Source organism: Clavelina lepadiformis, chromosome 6, assembly GCF_947623445.1.
Source record: "Clavelina lepadiformis chromosome 6, kaClaLepa1.1, whole genome shotgun sequence".
NCBI classification, from domain to species: Eukaryota; Metazoa; Chordata; class Ascidiacea; order Aplousobranchia; family Clavelinidae; genus Clavelina; species Clavelina lepadiformis.
Genome location: NC_135245.1, coordinates 12,929,343 through 12,948,538, shown reverse-complemented (window position 1 = coordinate 12,948,538; position 19,196 = coordinate 12,929,343). Strand labels below are relative to the sequence as shown.

The following is a 19,196-nucleotide window of genomic DNA, read 5'->3' as shown; positions in this document are numbered from 1 at the left end:
ACTAGAACAAGGGTTCTAAAACTTATGGAGAGGCGCCCCACCTTAACGGCGTGAGTAAAACCCGCGCCCCACTTCGAAATCATTAAGCATTAAACAAACCACAATTTCCTTGGTATTCTCATATGGTCTGCAACAGACTTCTTGTTGCGCTATTTTTCTACTGCTTTCACTGCTTTTTAATTTTCTTCAGCGAATATACGCTGTTATCGTTTCAGACATGCTCTAAATATTGCATTATCGACCAAGATATAAGGCCTTCAGCTACTAGCCCAGCTCCACTCATCGATGTATCATTGTATCCCAAACAGACCGCTGTATTGTCGTTTATGACGTAACAATGAAATTATTACTCGTAACGCAACAAACAATTTAAAAAAATTCCGGACATTTAAGCATATTTTAGCATTTCCCCCCGGACGCGGTTTGAACACTAAAATTCCGGACATGTCCGGGGAAATCCGGACGTATGGCAACCCCCATAAGACTACATGGAGTAAAGTTGCAAGGGTTATGGAAAGCCATAAATCAAATGAATTACCCAAAGACCAACCGGTGAAATGGCTGCCCACAAATGTAAAACGATTAGGAACATAATTTGACTAGTAGGCCTAGTTGAATTTAACTTTTACCTGGACAGGCGTTTTTTGAAATCAGCCTCAGTGATGACAAAAAACTGAACAAACTTAGGTGTGTGATCCCTAATAGCACTGCACATCTCATATTGTTCACAACGGTAACTATGTATTTGTATGTATTTCTTTGAAAAAGGGCGGAGCTCGTTGTTATGTCCTTTGCACATTATATTATGATTGTTAATTACCACAATTTTGCTAAATTGTGCATTCACATCAAATGCATGAACTCAAAAATAACCTAAAACAAAAATATTAAATGAAAACAGGATGTAAAATGCACAATAAAATATCCTGGAAAGGTTCAAATACAATACCTCTATTAAAATAAGAACTACTATCAAAATTTCAATTCTCATAGACTTTTGTTCAGCTAAATGTGATTTTGCGAGTTCCATCATATGTGCGCAATAGGAAAGCTTTTCATTCATCAGTTTCACTCTTCTGGTTACATTTAGAAAACTGCAATATCAGCCGAAACAGTTTCTAGTTAAAGGTCTTTAGCGGCTGTGCTAGTTGTTATCAGCAATTAACACTATTACTACTTTTACGCACACTTTTAGCATTCTAGTCATTTTGTTTAGTGTCATTTAGCTTTGTCATTTTTCCACATTAGTACTAATTTTGCAACCCCACAGCGTCAATGAAGAAAAATAATATTAATGAATGCATCATGTAAATATGAACACTGAACAATGTTAAAATAAAATAGGATTCATGACAAAGCTGTACTCACTCTGCAGTTTCTGTGTAAAGTTTTTCCAACTCCTCCCTATCCCAGTATACATCAGGAACGTCCAATAAATTGTGTTTGAGATTTATTTGATGCCTAAAAATTTCAAGTTGACTTATAACTATAACTTGCTTCAAGCTTGACTTATAACTATAACAAATATAACTTGTTTCAAGCTACAGATAAAGTTCGTCAACTAAAGTCTAGTTACTAGACTCAAGGATACAATTTAAAGCAACACAGTGTGATTAAACTAGTATGAAGTTGGTTACAGGTTATTTATTTGCCAATAAACCTACTTACTCATTCATCATTGAGAAAAATCTTGGCATGACTTAGCGAAACTGTGCATTGATTTGTCATCACTCGAGGCCCAGCTACAGAGCAAGTTTCAACAGACAAACATTTTTCATTTGGTTTTCAATTTTGCTCGTGTCATAAGGCACAAATTTGAAATTGTTTACCAGGAGCATGTGTTGCTAATGCCTTGCCCAAAGGCAGGTATTACAACATTGCCGATATGTGGTAACGCCAATTACAAGCCGAGTCCACAAATTCTGATTAATTTTTACAAATTTTAAGTAAAGCAAAAAAACTTCATGTAGGTTCAACTCGGTTAAGTAAATTAACTTTAAGTCTTCCTACGTTAACTTCAAAAAAATTTAAGTTCTATTTTTAGTAATTTAAAATAAAACAAATCAGGTAAAAGTCTACCACATAACTAAAGGCAACAACAGAACATGGTAGTATATATAAGCTTAAATAAAATCTTAGCTGCACTAATGAAAACATGTTCCGTTCCAACAAGCATGCTTCCGTTTTTAGGAGTGGTCAAGAAAGAGACACTATTTCTTAAAATCTGGAAAAGAACCACTACAACGGGGTCTTGTTTGTGTTAGCGGCTCATTGATCTTTATCTTATTACAAACAACACTGTGTATGCAGGAAGCAATGGATAAAGAAAGCAAATCTTGATATTGATAAAAACTTTGAATTGCTTGAGATTAATTTTACGTAAACAGTGATGATGATGGAGTAAAGACTTTGTTTCTGGAAACAATAGCCTACAACGAGGCAGGCCAATTCTGTTGTTGCGTGAGATTAGAAAATTTGGTAGGCTGTGACTACCTCAATGGTAAAATTGGTATCTTCAAATGTATTTTCTGTTTTTTGTTGATCAAACAATTTGAACAAAACTATCTGGAAACTGTAATGTGCAGTTACTAGTGCTCTGGTATTCAAATCAGCTTGATCCTTCGCTGGAGTGAGAGCAACGATTATTTTTTAAGATCGGTTGTCAGGTCTGCTGCCGGATTTTGAAAATTTATAAGAGAGTCATGAGAGAAAAAGAAAGCGAAACACTACACTATGTTATCATTGCAAAAACAAAAACAGTTGTAACTATGCAATGGTTCTGGTAAACACTTTCAAATTGAGGTAAAAGATGAACCAAATATAAAAGGCGTCTGTTGCACAGAATACAACATGTGCAGTGAAGACTGGGCAAATAATTAAGCAGTTTTTCTGCAAACAAGTAACCATGGTCAGCCAACTTCCTTAAATATAATTAAGAATTAACTTTCTTGAAATACTGAGTCAGTGCTTCATCTTGTTTTTACTGATATTTTCCACCAATATTTTATTTTAATTAAGAAGACCAAACTTTAATGTATAACAGATATATTATCAATCACCGCAATGCTATTGGGTCATTTCATTATAAGAGGAACACAAATTTTAATTTTTGGAACCACTCTATTCTTTATCTGCTTAAATGACTCTATTGAATTTTCTAAGATGATAGGTGAAAATTTGACAAAATTCGGATTAGTGGTTTTCGAGTTTAGGGGAAAAACGATTTTGACCACTAAATGGCTAAAATGAAGGAGTAACAAACAAACTGAAATATCTCCAGATCTGCTCATTGTATTTAGAGAATTTTTTAATCTACCCCTTTGTTTTCAGGGGTGAGCTTTCTACTTATCCAAATGAAAATGAGCTACAACCTTTACTCTTTGACAATACTCTAAAACAATGATGCAGAACTTCTTTTGAAAAAATATTTGTTTTACTTAAAAAGAGGAAAGGTAGATCAAAATTGTGTCACAAACAGTATATTGTTGCACTCACAACCTTTCACATAATAGTCATTGCAAACTGTCATAGGTAAGTTTTCTAATTCTAAGTGTTGTCTGTTGTTACAGAAAATTTTGTTAATTGATTTTGTCTTTATGAGCTTTTTTTGTATTTGCGCTTTTTAGTATTTTGTAGTTCATGTTTATATATAATGTAATAAACACTGTATCTTCCTTACACCTACATATCACATTATGGTGCACAGCACACTTGAAAATTTAATTTAAAATAACTTACCTACATGATATCGCTTGCTTTCAGTAACAACTTACAATATCTTGGCTACTTGACTCTCTCAGTTGACATTTACTAAGAAATGCATTTTGTTTTTTGAAGTAAAAAATTGCTTACATTTGACATTGTTGGCACTGGAAAAGCATAACTTCTTCCAAAGGATGTACCGTATTTTACGGACCATAAAGCGCACCCGATTATAAGGCGCACTGTCAATAAATTGCTTTGATTAGTTTTTTGTTCATACATAAGGTGCACGATCAATTTATCTAGACGAGTTTATTTTATCAATTTATGTAAAACGAGTTGCCAATGACAACCGGAAGCTGAGAAATAAAAGTTTACTTGTTACGTAATAAATGTAAGCAAGTCACAATAGTACAATGAGCAAAAGAAAAAATGAGCCTAGTGAATATCACAGTTGCTAGTTGCTTTTACCGTAGTTTATTGTGTAAGACGGTGGTTTATTTATATAATAACAGTATCGGTACTGGTTTTGAGTGTAGGCAATAAAGCACTACTTGATCCATACATTAAGCGCACGATCAATTTATGAGAAAAAAAAGGATTTAAATTGCGCCTTATGGTCCGTCAAATACGGTAGTAGTTACAGGGATTTCAAAGACAGAAAACACCAGTGAAATGTCCATAATTCATCTGTCTACTCCCTGAGGCCAGAAGAAAGAGTGCCAAGAATCATAAGAATACATAGTTTCCAGTAAGTTCATTATCTTTTCGATTACCGTATTTTACGAACCATAAGGCGCACTGTCAATAAATTGCTTTGATTAGTTTTTTGTTCATACATAAGGCGCACCCGATTATAAGAAGTATGGGTTACCGTATAAAGCTCATTAAAATACGTTGCGCGCATTATGATCCATACATTAGGCGCACCGTCTTATAAGGCGCACGATCAATTTATGAGGAAAAAAAGGATTTAAATTGCGCCTTATGGTCCGTAAAATACGGTAATTCTCTCAATGATGCCAAGCCACCAGTTATCATCATGTTGAAAAGCAATTTATATATATATAAGCTTATGTTGAAAGTTTTAGATTTGTAATATTAACCCCAAGGATTCCAATAAAATAACTTGCATGCACTAGAAAATTGGTTATCTTTAGACATATGTTTAAAAATAATAGATCTAACTTTAGAGGAAATAAATAATGATCCAATGTAGTGCTTAGAACATTGTTGGCCTTGAAAAATTGTTCTTCATGTAAATAGACTGAATGATGGTGAACATCCTTGGTTGCAAGGAACAAAAACTTTGAAGCCTTTAATGCTGTTTTTTTCCAGTAGTTATATGCATGAGCGGCTGCTAGTATCTCCACACTTCTTGAGCTATCCAGACTCTCATTAGCCAGCTTCCTCTCAATCATTCTCTCAATACCATCACAAGGGGATTGTTCATGACGAATGGCAAAAAATTAATTGAGTTGAGAATAGTCTAATTAAGGTGCCTTTGCTGTTTTTTTTTTGGCCTCACAGAGAAGACAAATATGATATGAACAATTCACCGGCGTTTTCCCTCCTCAAATCTACTACAACTGCATCCTTTGAAAGAACTTATGCTTTTCCAATGTCAAATGTAAACAACTTGAGTAATTTCAAAAACATATTCTGATGCATTTCATACCGAAAGTAGCTTGTATAGTGGTTAAGAGATGAAACTAAGAGTGTCAAGTAGCCAAATTGTTACTGAAAGCAAGCGATATCATATAGGTAAGAAGTTATTTTAAATCAAATTTTCGAACGTGCTGTGCACCATAATGTGATACAGTATATAGATGCAAGAAAGCTGCAGTACATGTTAAATTATATATAAAGATGCACTGCAAAATACTGCAAAGTGCAAATACAAAAAATAAGTTGTTTCAAATCAAATAACAAGAAATTTTGTTACCATAGACGATACTTAGAATTAGAAAAATTGACTATGACAATTTGCAATGACTATTATGTGAAAAGTTGAGAGTGTAACAATATACTGTTTGTGGCACAATTTTGATCTACCTTTTTTTAAGGAAAAAAATGTTTTTTGAAAAAAGTTCCACATCATTGTTCAAAATAAAAGTTGTAGCTCATTTTAATTTGGATAACCCCAACCTTGAAAATATTGGGGTAGATCAGAAATTCTCCAAATACAATGAACGGATCCCGAGATGTTTCAGGTTGTTTGTTTCTCCTTCAGGCAACATCACCTAGTGGTCAAAAACCTTTTTGCCCACAACTCGAAAACCACTAACCGAATCACGATTCAAATTTTCATGAATCATTTATGCAAATAAAAATATAGGGTGGTTCCAACCAATGTTCACATTATAATGTAATGACCCTATTGTAAGACTAATTTAATTTCAACACCTCATCATAAATACTTCTCCAATTTTTTGAAGCACTGTTTTAGGTGTTTGATAATGAAATAAGCTTCCTGTCATCATATCTTTTGGAATAGATTCAATTGATTGAATTAGACGGTCAAGGGCATGTTCCCAATGAGCAAGCTTAACAGAAGCAACAAGAGCATTGGAAAATGCATACATTTCTGTACGTCTTCTGTACTCGGAATTGCCAGGAGTGTCACAAAAATGGAAACAATCTAAAATTTAAAACATCCATATTGTAACTATCTTTTAAAATATCTAAACACCATGCATGACCAGCTGTTTTAAATATCTGATTGCAATTTATCTGCGTTGTCAGTGTAAAATTATTGCCGACATAATGAAGTTTCCCAACCTAAAGATAATTTATTCACTGTATCATACAATTAAATTAATTCTTTATTGCGAATTACGTCAGCTGGTCAAATGGCTTCAAATGCACCATATGCCAGTCAGTACATTCGTATTTATGGAGCAAGTGCAATTTCTTATTGTTCATTTGTGCTTTGGCCGCGGATCAGTCTGTGGTGGTTTTTAAGGGCCTCACTCAAATAAATGCTGGTTGCAATTTGCCCGAAGCAGTTGGTGTTTCGATACTTCTGAAACCTCACTGCGGACCGCTCGGTTTAAAATTGAGACAAAGCCTCATAACGTATATAATTTTTTTCCTTAATTTAGCTGTAGTTTATATTCATACAATAATCTATAGAATCTGCGGTTAATAGTTATAATATTGTACCGAATTGTAACAATTACCAAAATGAAAGCAGATTTATTCAGAGACTAACATGTTTCAGACTTAGCTAAAGTTATAACACAATCCATAATTACACAGTAATTAAGTTACAAGGTGTCAACAGAAATTAAGAAAAAAGGGCATCTCCTGCGACAAAGCTGGGTTGGATAAACAGTGTCAGTAAGACAAGAAGTAATCATACTAAAATAATCTAAATTGTTAAGGGCATTTCCAGATCAACATAACAAAAATATCAATACAGCAAAACACAACAGAAGTTATGTATGCATGAAATATCAAAATATTACAAATTAGCAGAAAATGTTTTGTAAAAAACGATGCACCAATGTCGTATATTGATCATAGCATAATTGTCATATACTATTACTAATATATCATATATATATGCGGGATCTTTTTTCGAATTCAATTTGAAATATCTTCTGCGCCCAAACACTTCCAATGTTACATGTTTTAATTTTGGAGTCAGTAGATGATGTTCTTTACAACATGGATTACATTCTGGTTTTTGGTTCAATGCAAGAAGAGCATGGCCGAAGGTCGGTGGAAGTTTTAGAAAGGTTAAAGAAAGCTGGCGAGATCTCATCTCATCTCCTCATCGAGATTTTCGTGGTTTTTCCATTGCAGTGTTAATTTAAGTTTTTGGGTCTAATTATAAATGCGGACAGGATGGACTAAAGCCAGACCTGAACAAAATGGTAGAAATAAAACAAATTTCCGTGACAACAGATCTAATTAGTATTAGATATTAACTGGGAATTGCAAATCAACTTGCTAAATTGCTTCCATGGCGATGTTGCAAGATTTAATCTTCAAAGAAAAAGTCAACTGCTGGGAACTTCCAAAAGGACAGGCGTTTCTCAATTCATACATAATCATAGTTCTGCTCCCAATGATCTAACCCTCCAAAAAGTTGTTTCTATCATTTCATCTTTATTTCGCATTGGAGTAGTTCATCAGAGATTGCACAATAGTGTTGTTTTGAAGCCAGTTGAGTATGCGTCAAGGTTTTTGTTTCAAACTGAACACAAATATGCTCTAAGCACGAGGAAAGCTCTTGTATTAGTATGGGTGTGAGAAAACTTTCGTGGTTACCTCGCTGGTTAAACTTTTGTCATTTAGACTTACCACAATTTTTAGACAGAAGAGTTTGGCCAAATAATTAATCAACGTGCATCTAACTCTTCTCAACTTAAATTCGTAGTTCGAAAGAACTATTTAACCAGTGACATACTTTCTAGAGCACTGTTTTAACACCTGAAACCTACAAAGAAAGTTTCACTGTGAGACTGAATTGCAGGTTAGTTTATAAATGGACAGATTTTTAGCTTCATCCAATACGTCACAGTAGATCTAATAAGACGCAAAACACAGAGCAATGAAACTTTGGAAAAGAATGTAAACTTTTGCAAAACTACCTGGCCATTAAGCGCTAGCCCCAAGATACACAAAAAGCAATAGAATAGTAGAGAGTGCAAAACAAACGATGAAGGCCATTCTTAGAAAATCTTAAGAATCCCCCATCTTGCAATGTTTGCATACAAGTCGTTGTCCTTAAATGACGTCGCAAACTAAAAGGTGCAGGCATTTCTAGCATTGCAATAGTGATCGTTTTGAAATAACTTAAAAGAACTTACTTTTTGCAATTTTGGTTTCGCTGGATACAAATTTGTAAGTCATTTGTTCACTTTCCCATCGTATCAAATGCATTTTGTATGGCTCCTCCTCAAATTTTTTAGCAAGGTGCATGAAGTTTTTTGTGGCATCTTCGGAAATATTCCAAAATGAAATCGCACCTTCTCTGTTATTAAAAGAAGCATCAAGGTTGTTGTCATATAAGAAATTTTCATTTTGAACATTTTCATTGGGCATGTACTGTGTGTTTTCATTGGTTGGCAAACTTTAGTAAATATAATGCTTTTGGTGGACATCGAACTCGCATAATTTGTACTGTGAACTGTGTAAGTATTGAAAAAATGATAAGCAATGAGTTTTTAGGAAACATTCAACTTGGGTCCGCCCACAAACAAGATCTCTTTTGGAAATGATTACCACTCTTAACCGAACTGTTGAATGTACAATGATTTTGACTAACATATAACTTTCTTTTCGAGTTTTCATATATCAGAATCTTCTTCTCGTTAAACAAGACAATAGCACAAATGCTATTAAGTATTTTCGGTACGAAATGCGTAGTTGCAGCAACGTCATTTTTCTATAAGGTAATTATCTGGACGACTCTTAATGCTACAAATTTATTTGTCCAACAAAAGTTCATTGATTGTATTGCTCCATCACAGAAGTACCTAAAGTTCAACAAATAGCAAATCATTCATATGTTGTGTGTTGGTGTCGCACATTATTCGAAATTACTTACGTATATAACTATATGTAGTTTATTTACTATATAGCTATACGGATCAAAACAAAAAATTTCAACACATATTGTTTTACACATAATTCTTCTTTGTTTTTTCGTGCGAGAACTTGCATAAATAACATCAGACGTTCTTTAAATTTGGTATGTGGGCGAGGTTTAATAAAATCACGGTCAAGCTTGTATTTGAGCATCATCACTTTATTGGGAAATCCCCAAAAACTTCCAAATTTTGGCACTTTTTAACGGTTAATATCTCCTTTATCTTTTGTCGCCTTGCTTTCAAACTTTACTGCTTTAAAGCTACTTAATCCTCCAACATACCACTTTAATGATGATTGCGTCTGGTTACGTTATAAGGAGATATACAACATTTTATGAGGGATGTTGGACTTATACCAAAAATTTCACGTTTTCTTGCATAACTTTTAGGAGTGTTAAGATAATTTCTTCAAACTTCGTGGAAGTAGTTATCGTGATCATAGAATGAGCAGCGAAAAAAATTTGTTTCATAACGTGACCATAACTATAAGAAATTGCCTTTGCATTTTAGGTTTTTACTTTAACGACGTTACTCGAAAAGTATTTACGATACAACAATGAAACTTTGTTCGATTGTTAATCTATTTACTCGTCATCCAAACACTTACATTAGATTACATGATCTGACGGGAACAGCCCAATATCGGGCATAAATGTAAATTTTCAGATTTTGAATGTATTTTTTCACTTATTTTGTAATTTTAAGCAAAACTACTTCTAGCAGACGCACTTACTTTTGTATTTAGCTAAAGTCAAAAAGGGATTCCTTGTTTTTAAATTCTTGTTAAACCTTAATATTCTAGTGGTTTTTGCATCAATTTTAAACTTTATGGCCGCATGGCATGTTTACAGACAATCAGACAAAGTGGGTACCGAAATTAGCAAGAGAAAAATGGTGCTAGTTATTTAAGTAAGCATACCTACACAAGTATACACTGAAAGCGTTGTGATCTTACCTGAAAAAAAAAATGTACCCTCTTCCGTTACTTCTTAACAAACTTTCATGTGATGTTCCAAAAGCAGCAACGTTTGTTACATCCGTTGGCAAACTAACATGCTCCAAATGACCATCACATCTTACACAATGAATAAGCCCTGCAAACCTAAATAGATAAAAACAAGTGATAAAGATTGCTAGTTAGTTGGATGTTGTGTGCTTTTGTACTATCAACAGATAAATTGCAGTGCAGTTTTATTAGGATATATGTCGCAATGTGTACAAACAGCACACGTTGTTTATCCAAAAATTCTGGTGAAAAACTTCAGTTTGGTATACACATTCTATGTCAAATCAACTGGTCAAGTAAACTAAGTTTCAAATTTTGCTGAACAGAACAAAACTTTTTTTAAACTTAGCCAAACAGTTGCGGAGCTGCAGCATTTAAAAAAGATTTTTTTGTGCTCGTACAATGGTGACAAGCAGGACTTTTGACACAAATCAAATTTAAACAATCATCACTTTGTTTGGATGGAAATTTAAAGCACGAAACCAAATTATTTTGTTAGCTTGTTGATTAATCTTCACTTTAAACCAATTTCTATAATTCATTTCATTTTGCGATCAAGGGTCATATATGGCAATAAAGTCTATCTAGGTTTTAAAAGCCGTCAAGTGCAACAGATGATTGAAGTCAAACATCTCAAATCTTGTCAATTCAATTTTTGCCTAATGTATATTATGACTGTGTAATTTGCCTAATGTACATTATCACTGTTAAAGATTGTGTTTAGTTTTGAAAGATCCGGTTAAAGGTTGACATCATTTATAGCAAGCAAAGTAACTATGATCTATACAAAGTGAATTTATGCTTACTGTGCCAAGTAGTGATCTTTTGTTGCAGCTTTTTATAACCACTGAGTTTGAGCTGCTAAACTAAGTAGTCAGGCCATTATTTCTGGGAAAGAACCTAGCAGTCTAGGCAGCAGGAAAAATCCAGTCATTTAAGGACTGAATGTGCTGGTCTGGGTACTTACAACGCTTAATTCCGTGACCATGATTTGATGGTCGCTATAATAGCCAGAGACCCAAGAGCCCGGGATGGGGTTTCTTTTCCCATCCACTGATGTACAATATTGATGCAATCTTCATTCATCAGTTGCTTGAACAAACCACCTGTTTGTCTGTTTAATTTTTGCTTTTGATTTTTGGGTCTTGAGTCAGGCTATTGATTTTGGCCAATAAAATGATTTGCATTGGCTGTCTGAACATTCTTGTGGCATGTTCCATGTTGATAAGTTCTTATGTCAAGTTTTTATGTCATTTACTAATGGAGTGACTTCGGTCACACGTAAAACGTTTTTAAATCTTCTACAGAGTTAGAAGCAATAATGTGCGCTTGGATTTGATATGCGTTTGTGGTTTGTACATAAAAAACGCAGGTCACGTGAGTGGTCTTGAGACGACTCTTCGCACTTAAATCCCAGTACTTCGCATGACTAAAGTTTTTTTCTTTGGTGTCTAATAACACGTAAACTTTTGTTTTATATGTTCAATATGTTTCATAAAGCAGTTTCTTTCTACCCATGCCCAATGCAAAAACCTAGTAAAGTGGACTCACAAAACAAAGAAATAAGATAGCACACATTGGACAAGGAAACATTTTAAAATATGTCCCTAACCATATGACAAAAGATATTGATTTCGTTCCTATGTACAACATTATCAGGGTTTTATACAACTTAGGTTGATTTCACCCACGAATGATTCCAACCACAGTCAATTCAACCCATGAATATTTCAAACCACAGATCTTTCAACACCGGACGATTCAACCCACGAGCATTCAGCCCACAAAGAAAGATTTTAAGTCAAGGAGGATTTAATCAATAACACTTGTTAGGCCCATTACGTTGCCTGAAACACTTTAGCGCAGGGGTGTCAAACTCAATCGCACCAAGGGCCAAAACTCAAAACTTATTTAACGCCGCGGGCCGTAAGTTAAACCGAACAATATTTTTTGCAAGTAGAAATTTAATTGACAAATGAATAGATGGATATATGCTTACTTATAAATGATGAAGGCCATAAATAATAGGCTTTAAAATACGAAGCAAATTTCAGAAAAATTTGAGAAACAAGTTTACAAGAGATTGTTAAATTCCAAAACCTTTTTCTTTGAGATAACTTTGAGACAACACCGTATCAAAATCTCTACACTGCAAGCACTAGAGCTTGTTGAAAATAATTTTTAGTTTAAACATGATGTAATGATTCCTAATATACTGTAACATGATAACCTGGTTGGTGGAGTGCAGCCACTCAGCCAGGCTACCAATTTGTCTTTCTAGTGTAGGTATGAAGAAAGATCACTGGAATGCTTGAGTAGCATGATCTTCAAGCAATCATGCACAGAACTTAAATCATGGCTGAGTTAACTCACAATCACAACTATTACAACAATCTTGGATACAACCCTGGGTAAGAAATGTAGGCGTAAATTTTGCACATATATTTCAAATAACCAACGTTACTAAACAAATACATTAAAAGCAGAACACAAAAAATGATATAAGAAGGTAAGATTAACAAAAAAAGTACAGCGGTCGCCGCTTTATGGACCCACCTGTTTATTAAGTCCAACATAACGTGGTCCAAATTTACTTTATTTGATACTGTACTAAAATAACCCACTTTATAAACCAGAAACCTCGTTTTATAAGCGCATGATTGAAAAACAATAAATAAAATTGAGCACAAAGATAGGGTGGTAATAGTTTTTAGCTCAGGGTCAAAGTCAATTCAAGTAAAATGAAGTCAAGCTAAGTGTCATTTTTATACATCTTTTTTATATTTTTGTTAATTTCTAATTTAATTCCAGCTGTTGCGTGACAAGCTCAGTTAAGTACGGATTGATCGTCTTATCATTATTTTGTGCGGTAAAACAGAGAAATGTATTAAGGAAAACAAAGTTACCTGTTATTTAGGTATGGTGTACTGTCATCTATACGTAATGGAGTAAAAAAAACTCACTTCCAGTTTTGTAAATCCACCAACCACCAAGCTTATCATTAGTTCTTTATGCTTCCAGTTATGAACTAGCAATCCATTTGTAGTAATTGCAATGCAAGTAATTTTATGTTTACGTTAAAATGAACACGTTGCAGTTAGAACTCTGCACCAACTTGACAACTAGCATATTACCCTCTACGTATAAATCTATCTAACTCAACGATAATTAACAAGCTAAAATACCTGCTAAAGCAGAGGCATGCAATGAACGGCCTGTGGTAGCTATATATGTGGCCTATCCACCCTACTGACTTTCAGTATTTATAAGTATAAGCCTACTATTATTAAAAATACTGCATTTGTTAGACAATAGGGTGTTGCTGTTTGTAACAGTGGCATTTTTGACTTTGCGTTAGGCCTATGCCACACTATAATTATCGATTAATCATCATAATAAGTTAATAACACAATTCAATTGGTAGTATACGTACTACATAAGGACTGCAGAAATTATTTTTTTCTCAGAACAGTTTGAGAAACGCTGAGTTAGGCTAATCAGTCAATTATACCTTTAGAATATCATTCAGGTAGAGGAAACACATTAACAATCAAGTAAATTATCAAAAACAACAAAGAAAGTGGCATATTTGTTACCTGTAATGATCAGCTGTTGCAAAAGTAATACAAAGCTTGGCGTGACTTAAGCCATCAAATAATGAAACTGGTTGTTTTGTTTTTGGCCTTGAAATAGTTTTACCGCTCTTGACCTTACTATGATCAATTTGTTTACTTTTCGAAGTTGCTTGCATGTCATCCAAGCCTGTGTTTTGGCACAAAACTGCAGAATCCATACCAGTACACCATTTAAACCATGAGTTTTGGGTCAAAATGTTGCTTAATGTAGATGTATATAATACCTGCTGCACCGAAGTACGGAGTACCTTTTTACCAACAACCCGCATGCCTTCAAACATTTAGCCTAAAGAGTGTTACCTGCCAAGCTAGAGATCATTAATTCAAGAAAATAATATCTTCCACATTATTTAACGCAGGCCTTTTCAACCAATTGGTAGCAAAGCATGTCACATAGGCTACTACCCAAACGAACAAAAGTGTTTCTGACTCCAAATTTTCAAAAACAGAACGACAGAGCATTTTATAAAAAAGCAGACAAAGTTTAACGCTTCCAATCGTCCAAGACATGAATTCTAAACACATATAATAACAATTTGAATTTATGACGTAAAAACACCTTGGCACGAAGCAATGACGTAAGACTCAAAGCCGCATTGACTCATAGAAAGTGTAGAACCATAATCTATGGACACTCAAAAAGCCATGTGTCGTATCCTATTCCTAAGTCCAGCCATGAAACAGTTGAAGAGTATGCCGGATTGAAGACAACATACATTACGCAAACAAATACAAACAATGTCACTTCACATGTTGCAATATTAACCACCTGTTTACCCAAGCATATCATTACTGTCGATACGATGTCTATGTTGCTGTCACATGGGGGTTCTACCATGATGGCCGATGGGGTTCTACCGTCAGCAGACTTTTTTGAACTGCTCGAGGGACGAGAGAGTTTGCTATAATTGTCACAATTAGCTTAGCCCTTTTTCCTACGGAATTCTCGTGCCGATCGGATGATATTATAACATTATTAGTGCTTTATTTCGTGTGTTTAACAGTAAGCGCTGTACTATATTTTGGCCCTGTCTAGGCCTAGTATACGCGACCGGGTTTTGTTTACTTCCGAATTACGTCATTCGGACTACAGCGCTTATCACGTTAATTCTGATATTGTCAGACTGATATTGCGAATCTAGTATTAACAGTCTACAGAATGCAACTCTTTTCTGTTCTCTGTCTCTATTCTGAACTGTCATTTAAAATTTCATTGTTTGAGTTAACACTTACTTCAAAATTATAATCAGATATATTGTATAAATCAGATGTTCCAATACAAAAGGAATCGAAATTTGTCCTAACTCCAACCACATAAAAAATTTCAAAGTTGTCCAATTTTACTTGCCATATACAGCCTAAGGGAGTATGAGCTAGCTTTTTTGACGAAAGTATTCAGTCAAAAATGAGGGATGGCTTAGCTATAAGCCCGATCAAAAATCTATAAGAAATTTATTTTTCAACAACTGAATTCTGTTCGTGCAATAAACAGACCGCTTGTGATCATCTCTAAACAACAAAATTAAACACTAAGTAATTGTTCATCTGTTGTTGAAAATCATCAAATCAATCTTTTTAGCTGACATTCAAATTTGTTGCATTCATTGCTTACTTTTATGTTAGGTATGATTACGGTATGAATACTGATGGAAGTCATTGCAAGTACACCATTTGACATCAATATTTTTGTACGAAAAGAATAAGATGAGTGTTGTGGTTTATCATTGACCCCTTGATGTGTCTCTCCCGACTGGTTTTTAGACCAGGATTCAAAACGAACGGTTTAATATAAACTATGCCTCGGCGGGAATGCGATTAAAATTTTTGCTAGGAAAAGCGTCTCAGCTGCTCATGTTGATAACAAGGCACTGCATTTCGCTTAAGACAAGGAAAACAAGCGAACACAATGCAATGTATAGCAGTAATAGAGGACAATAACATGTACAGATCTATCACACGAAAGCAATAACACTGTGTGTAGCAAAAAGACTTAGAACTGTGTAAAATTACCACGTTTTCAAAAGTCAAGTAAGACAAACTATAGTGTCAGCTTGAATAAACATTAAAAAAGCTGTCTTTTAATTTTATTACCTGTTAGGACACAGATAAACGATGAATAAAATTAAACATGTCTTGATATTTCACTTATGTGATTATTTCGGTTGAACGCTAGCATTTACTATTGCATGGAATGTTTTTGCAGCAGCAAAAACTGAGAACGCCATTACACTTGATTTGGATAATGTTTAAGTAGTAGTAAACAGTCTTTCCTATGATGCATAACACTTATCGCAGTAGAAGCAATGGGGTCTTATACATCAGGTATTTCTTAAAAAATATTTTTGGCTCATATGTCTGTATATGTAGTAAGCGGGTTATTGTGTGCGAAAAAGCTTAATGTGTAAAAGATGATGATGATAATGAAGAAGATAAATAATATCTTATGTTCATCCGTAATTATGATTTTTTTACTTTGTGAGTCTCATGAGGTAATATTTCTATGTTGTTATTCAAATTTGGTTAAGAGAAGATTTTGTGTTTGACAAGTATGACATGACATTTTTTATTCTTTAGGTTAAAAACATAGCGGCCTATTGGATTGTATTTCGGTCATCTAAGAATAAAAATGATACCAACCACCTTAAAAGCGAAGACCTTGTTTCAGGAATAACATAGCAAACACAAAACTTTTTTTTAGATAAACCTGACTACTTTGTATGCTATAAAGGAAGCTTTAGTTTGTAACTTTGTAGAATGTATATTTCAATTGTGCTTTATTATTATTGCATTAATCTTTTACATAGGCAATCAATATGGAAATTCTTTTTTCTACATAGAAAATGCATTTAGTCAGATGTTTTAAAAGTCATCATGCAACTGGACTGCAAGTTTTAAAATGTATTAAGCAAGTCACTACATACATTCCAATTGAAATTAAAAATATTCATGCAAAGTGTTTTTCACGATATTGTGATGATAGTAAGTCCAAACAAAAACTGTTCACCTATCTTCCTGGGACTTGTTTGGTTTTGAAGGACGACGATCCAACTGAAAAATTATCAACCTTGAACGATTTGGATTATATGAGCTACTTAAAAAGAAACGTCATTGCTAGTTCTGTGTACGATCAAAAATTAAATGGTATGAGGAACAGAATTGCTGAATGTAAAAATGAAATTGTCATAATCTCCAACAGGTACTGGTAACGAAAATTGTTGCTTTTTTAACTAAATGTGTGTAATTATATATATATATTGATACGATTTGTGTTATAGAACCGTAATGTGTTTGCTCTCTTAGGCACTTATGTTTTTAATAACGTTTACACCTCTCTCTCAATAATAATAAGCGTTTTCTGTTTGGCATTTTCCCATTGCATAAGCAAATAGTCAACATGTCTGAGTTGTATGGGTTTTAGTTTAGTTTTCAGTTTTACATGTTGGCGATGACCAAGTTTTACAACCTTGTGTATCACGAAAAATACAACAGTGTTGGCAGCGGTGGGATTCGAACCCACACCATCAAAATGACGTTAAAAAAGAAATTAGCCATGGATGAAAATCTGCAAGCAGTGTTAACGGCAATGAGAGAACAGCAAGAGAGCTTCACATATGCGTTTAACAGTATGCAATAGGTGAAACCTGTAGAAAAAGATACAGCTGTTTCAGTGCTTGATGCTTTCAGAAAAACAAAAGAAAAACGTCAACTACTTGCAGAGGTTCGAGCATCACAATAACATTTACAATGTCATGTCACAAAAAGCAAGTTGGTTTGCTGGCATGGGTTGGTTCGGAAACACACCACACTTTTTGAAAATTTGTTTGGTTACAAATACATTCCAGATACGTCCTTTGCAGAATTAACTGGAAAATTTTCTTTGCACTTAAAGGATACTGTCCACGTTCAAGCTGCAAGATTTGCATTTTATATCGTCATATGCAACCAGAACAGTCATACGCAGATTTGACAGCGACACTCCGCGAGATTGCCGATTTGCCTGCAGAAGTAATCAATGCCCTCATCTCAGCCACGCCACGTTGATGAACAAGTTAGAGATGTCATTATCCAACACACTCCTCACGCTGAGGTTTGTCACTAATGTTTGTTGGATCCAAACACTTCCTTACAAGAAATTTTAAAGAAAGCCGAAACGTACATAAGAACAATGCATACAGATCAAGTATTGAAAGTTGAAGGACCTTGTCACCATATCACTGTTAATGGAATTTCTGCAACATACAAGAACAGAAAAAAGCCAAAAGAACCTTCGCCAACTTTTGTGGGAAGGAAACGAGAAAAATGGAAATCTTGAAATCGTCCAAATTGTCTCTCAAAGCATTACAATACAGTCACACTGTGAAACCTACTCTCTTGGAGTGTTTTAATTTTTTGATATGGGGGAGCCATAGATGTGTAATGAAGATTAGCTTTCGCTCCCTCGAAATTCATCAACTAGCTTTCGAGATATTGCTGCTAATAATTTAGCCACTAGAGGTACTGTTTTTTTAAAACGTATTGGAAAAATTGCAGAGGAAATTTATGATTAACGCTAGAACGGCCGGAAAACAAGTTTACCTCCAACAGCCGGTGGTGTCGAAAACGACACCATCCTAAACAATGTACTTTTTTATTAAATTTAGAGAAAAACTCAAAACTAGATTTATCCGTAATGAATTTAGAATGTATTTTGCTTGTTCAGTTGAAACAAAAACTAACATAGCTACAGCAAGTCGATCTTTTATGACGTTGCACAGATTCGTAAGGAACAAAAAAAATAACATTTATGATTTAAAAAAAAAAACAAACGCTATTCTGATGGTTTACAGTTTACAGCAGGACCCATGTTCATCAATTTACGTCGTGCAGTTTTTGCATTCTGTAAGCTTCCAATCGCTGTTACCAAACACTCCACAAGTTGGCCTGCTGCAGTGACTGCAAACAGTAACTGTATTATGTTTACAACCTTGTCCCGCACATTTCCTTCATTTTCCAGATGGTCTTTTTTGTGCTTGATTCACTTCTCTCTGGACCACTTGCTTCCGCTTCACCACGTAAGCATCCCTCAACCCCTCAATAAGCTGGAGTATGAAGCTTCGTCGGCTGATGTTGCTACCGGAACTTTTTCTGTACAGAATCCAGGAGTTTAGTGATTCTATGTCCAGTTGGTTTGTCCAAACAGCCAAAGGCCTTATCGGCGAACAATCTCTAACTTCGGCAATCTTTGTTATCAAATCTAATATATCTTTTTAC

The 19,196-nt window shown here is 34.5% G+C and overlaps 2 protein-coding genes across 9 annotated transcripts in view; one reads left to right on the top strand and one right to left on the bottom strand.

Annotated features, from left to right (window-relative positions):
* Positions 1-734: 734 nt before the first annotated feature.
* Positions 735-14,348, bottom strand: LOC143462028 (required for meiotic nuclear division protein 1 homolog). 5 transcript variants are annotated; one of them, XM_076960028.1, is made up of 8 exons: positions 13,275-13,651; positions 10,261-10,407; positions 8,981-9,191; positions 8,523-8,686; positions 6,109-6,343; positions 1,369-1,461; positions 950-1,094; positions 735-873 (listed from the first exon to the last, which is right to left on the bottom strand). In XM_076960028.1, the coding sequence occupies exons 3-8, from the start codon at positions 9,004-9,006 to the stop codon at positions 844-846; spliced, it is 693 nt and encodes a 230-aa protein (XP_076816143.1). In that variant the 5' UTR covers positions 9,007-9,191; positions 10,261-10,407; positions 13,275-13,651; the 3' UTR covers positions 735-843. The 5 variants fall into 5 exon arrangements, 3 of the variants coding, with proteins under 3 accessions (XP_076816143.1, XP_076816140.1, XP_076816142.1); XM_076960025.1 differs by lacking the exons at positions 8,981-9,191; positions 13,275-13,651 and adding an exon at positions 13,908-14,345; XM_076960027.1 differs by lacking the exons at positions 8,981-9,191; positions 13,275-13,651 and adding an exon at positions 12,868-13,193.
* A 1,738-nt stretch (positions 14,349-16,086) lies between these two features.
* The window catches only part of LOC143461750 (mitochondrial ribonuclease P catalytic subunit-like), a 47,372-nt gene continuing 44,262 nt past the window's right edge, over positions 16,087-19,196 (top strand). The window contains exons 1-3 of one of the 4 annotated variants that reach the window (XM_076959603.1): positions 16,129-16,268; positions 16,521-16,844; positions 16,982-17,142. In XM_076959603.1, the coding sequence (XP_076815718.1) occupies positions 17,030-17,142 (113 nt within the window). In that variant the 5' untranslated portion in view covers positions 16,129-16,268; positions 16,521-16,844; positions 16,982-17,029. Of the gene's footprint in view, positions 16,269-16,520; positions 17,143-19,196 lie in introns of those variants that run through there. The other 3 variants (XM_076959602.1, XM_076959600.1, XM_076959604.1) reach the window with 3 other exon arrangements.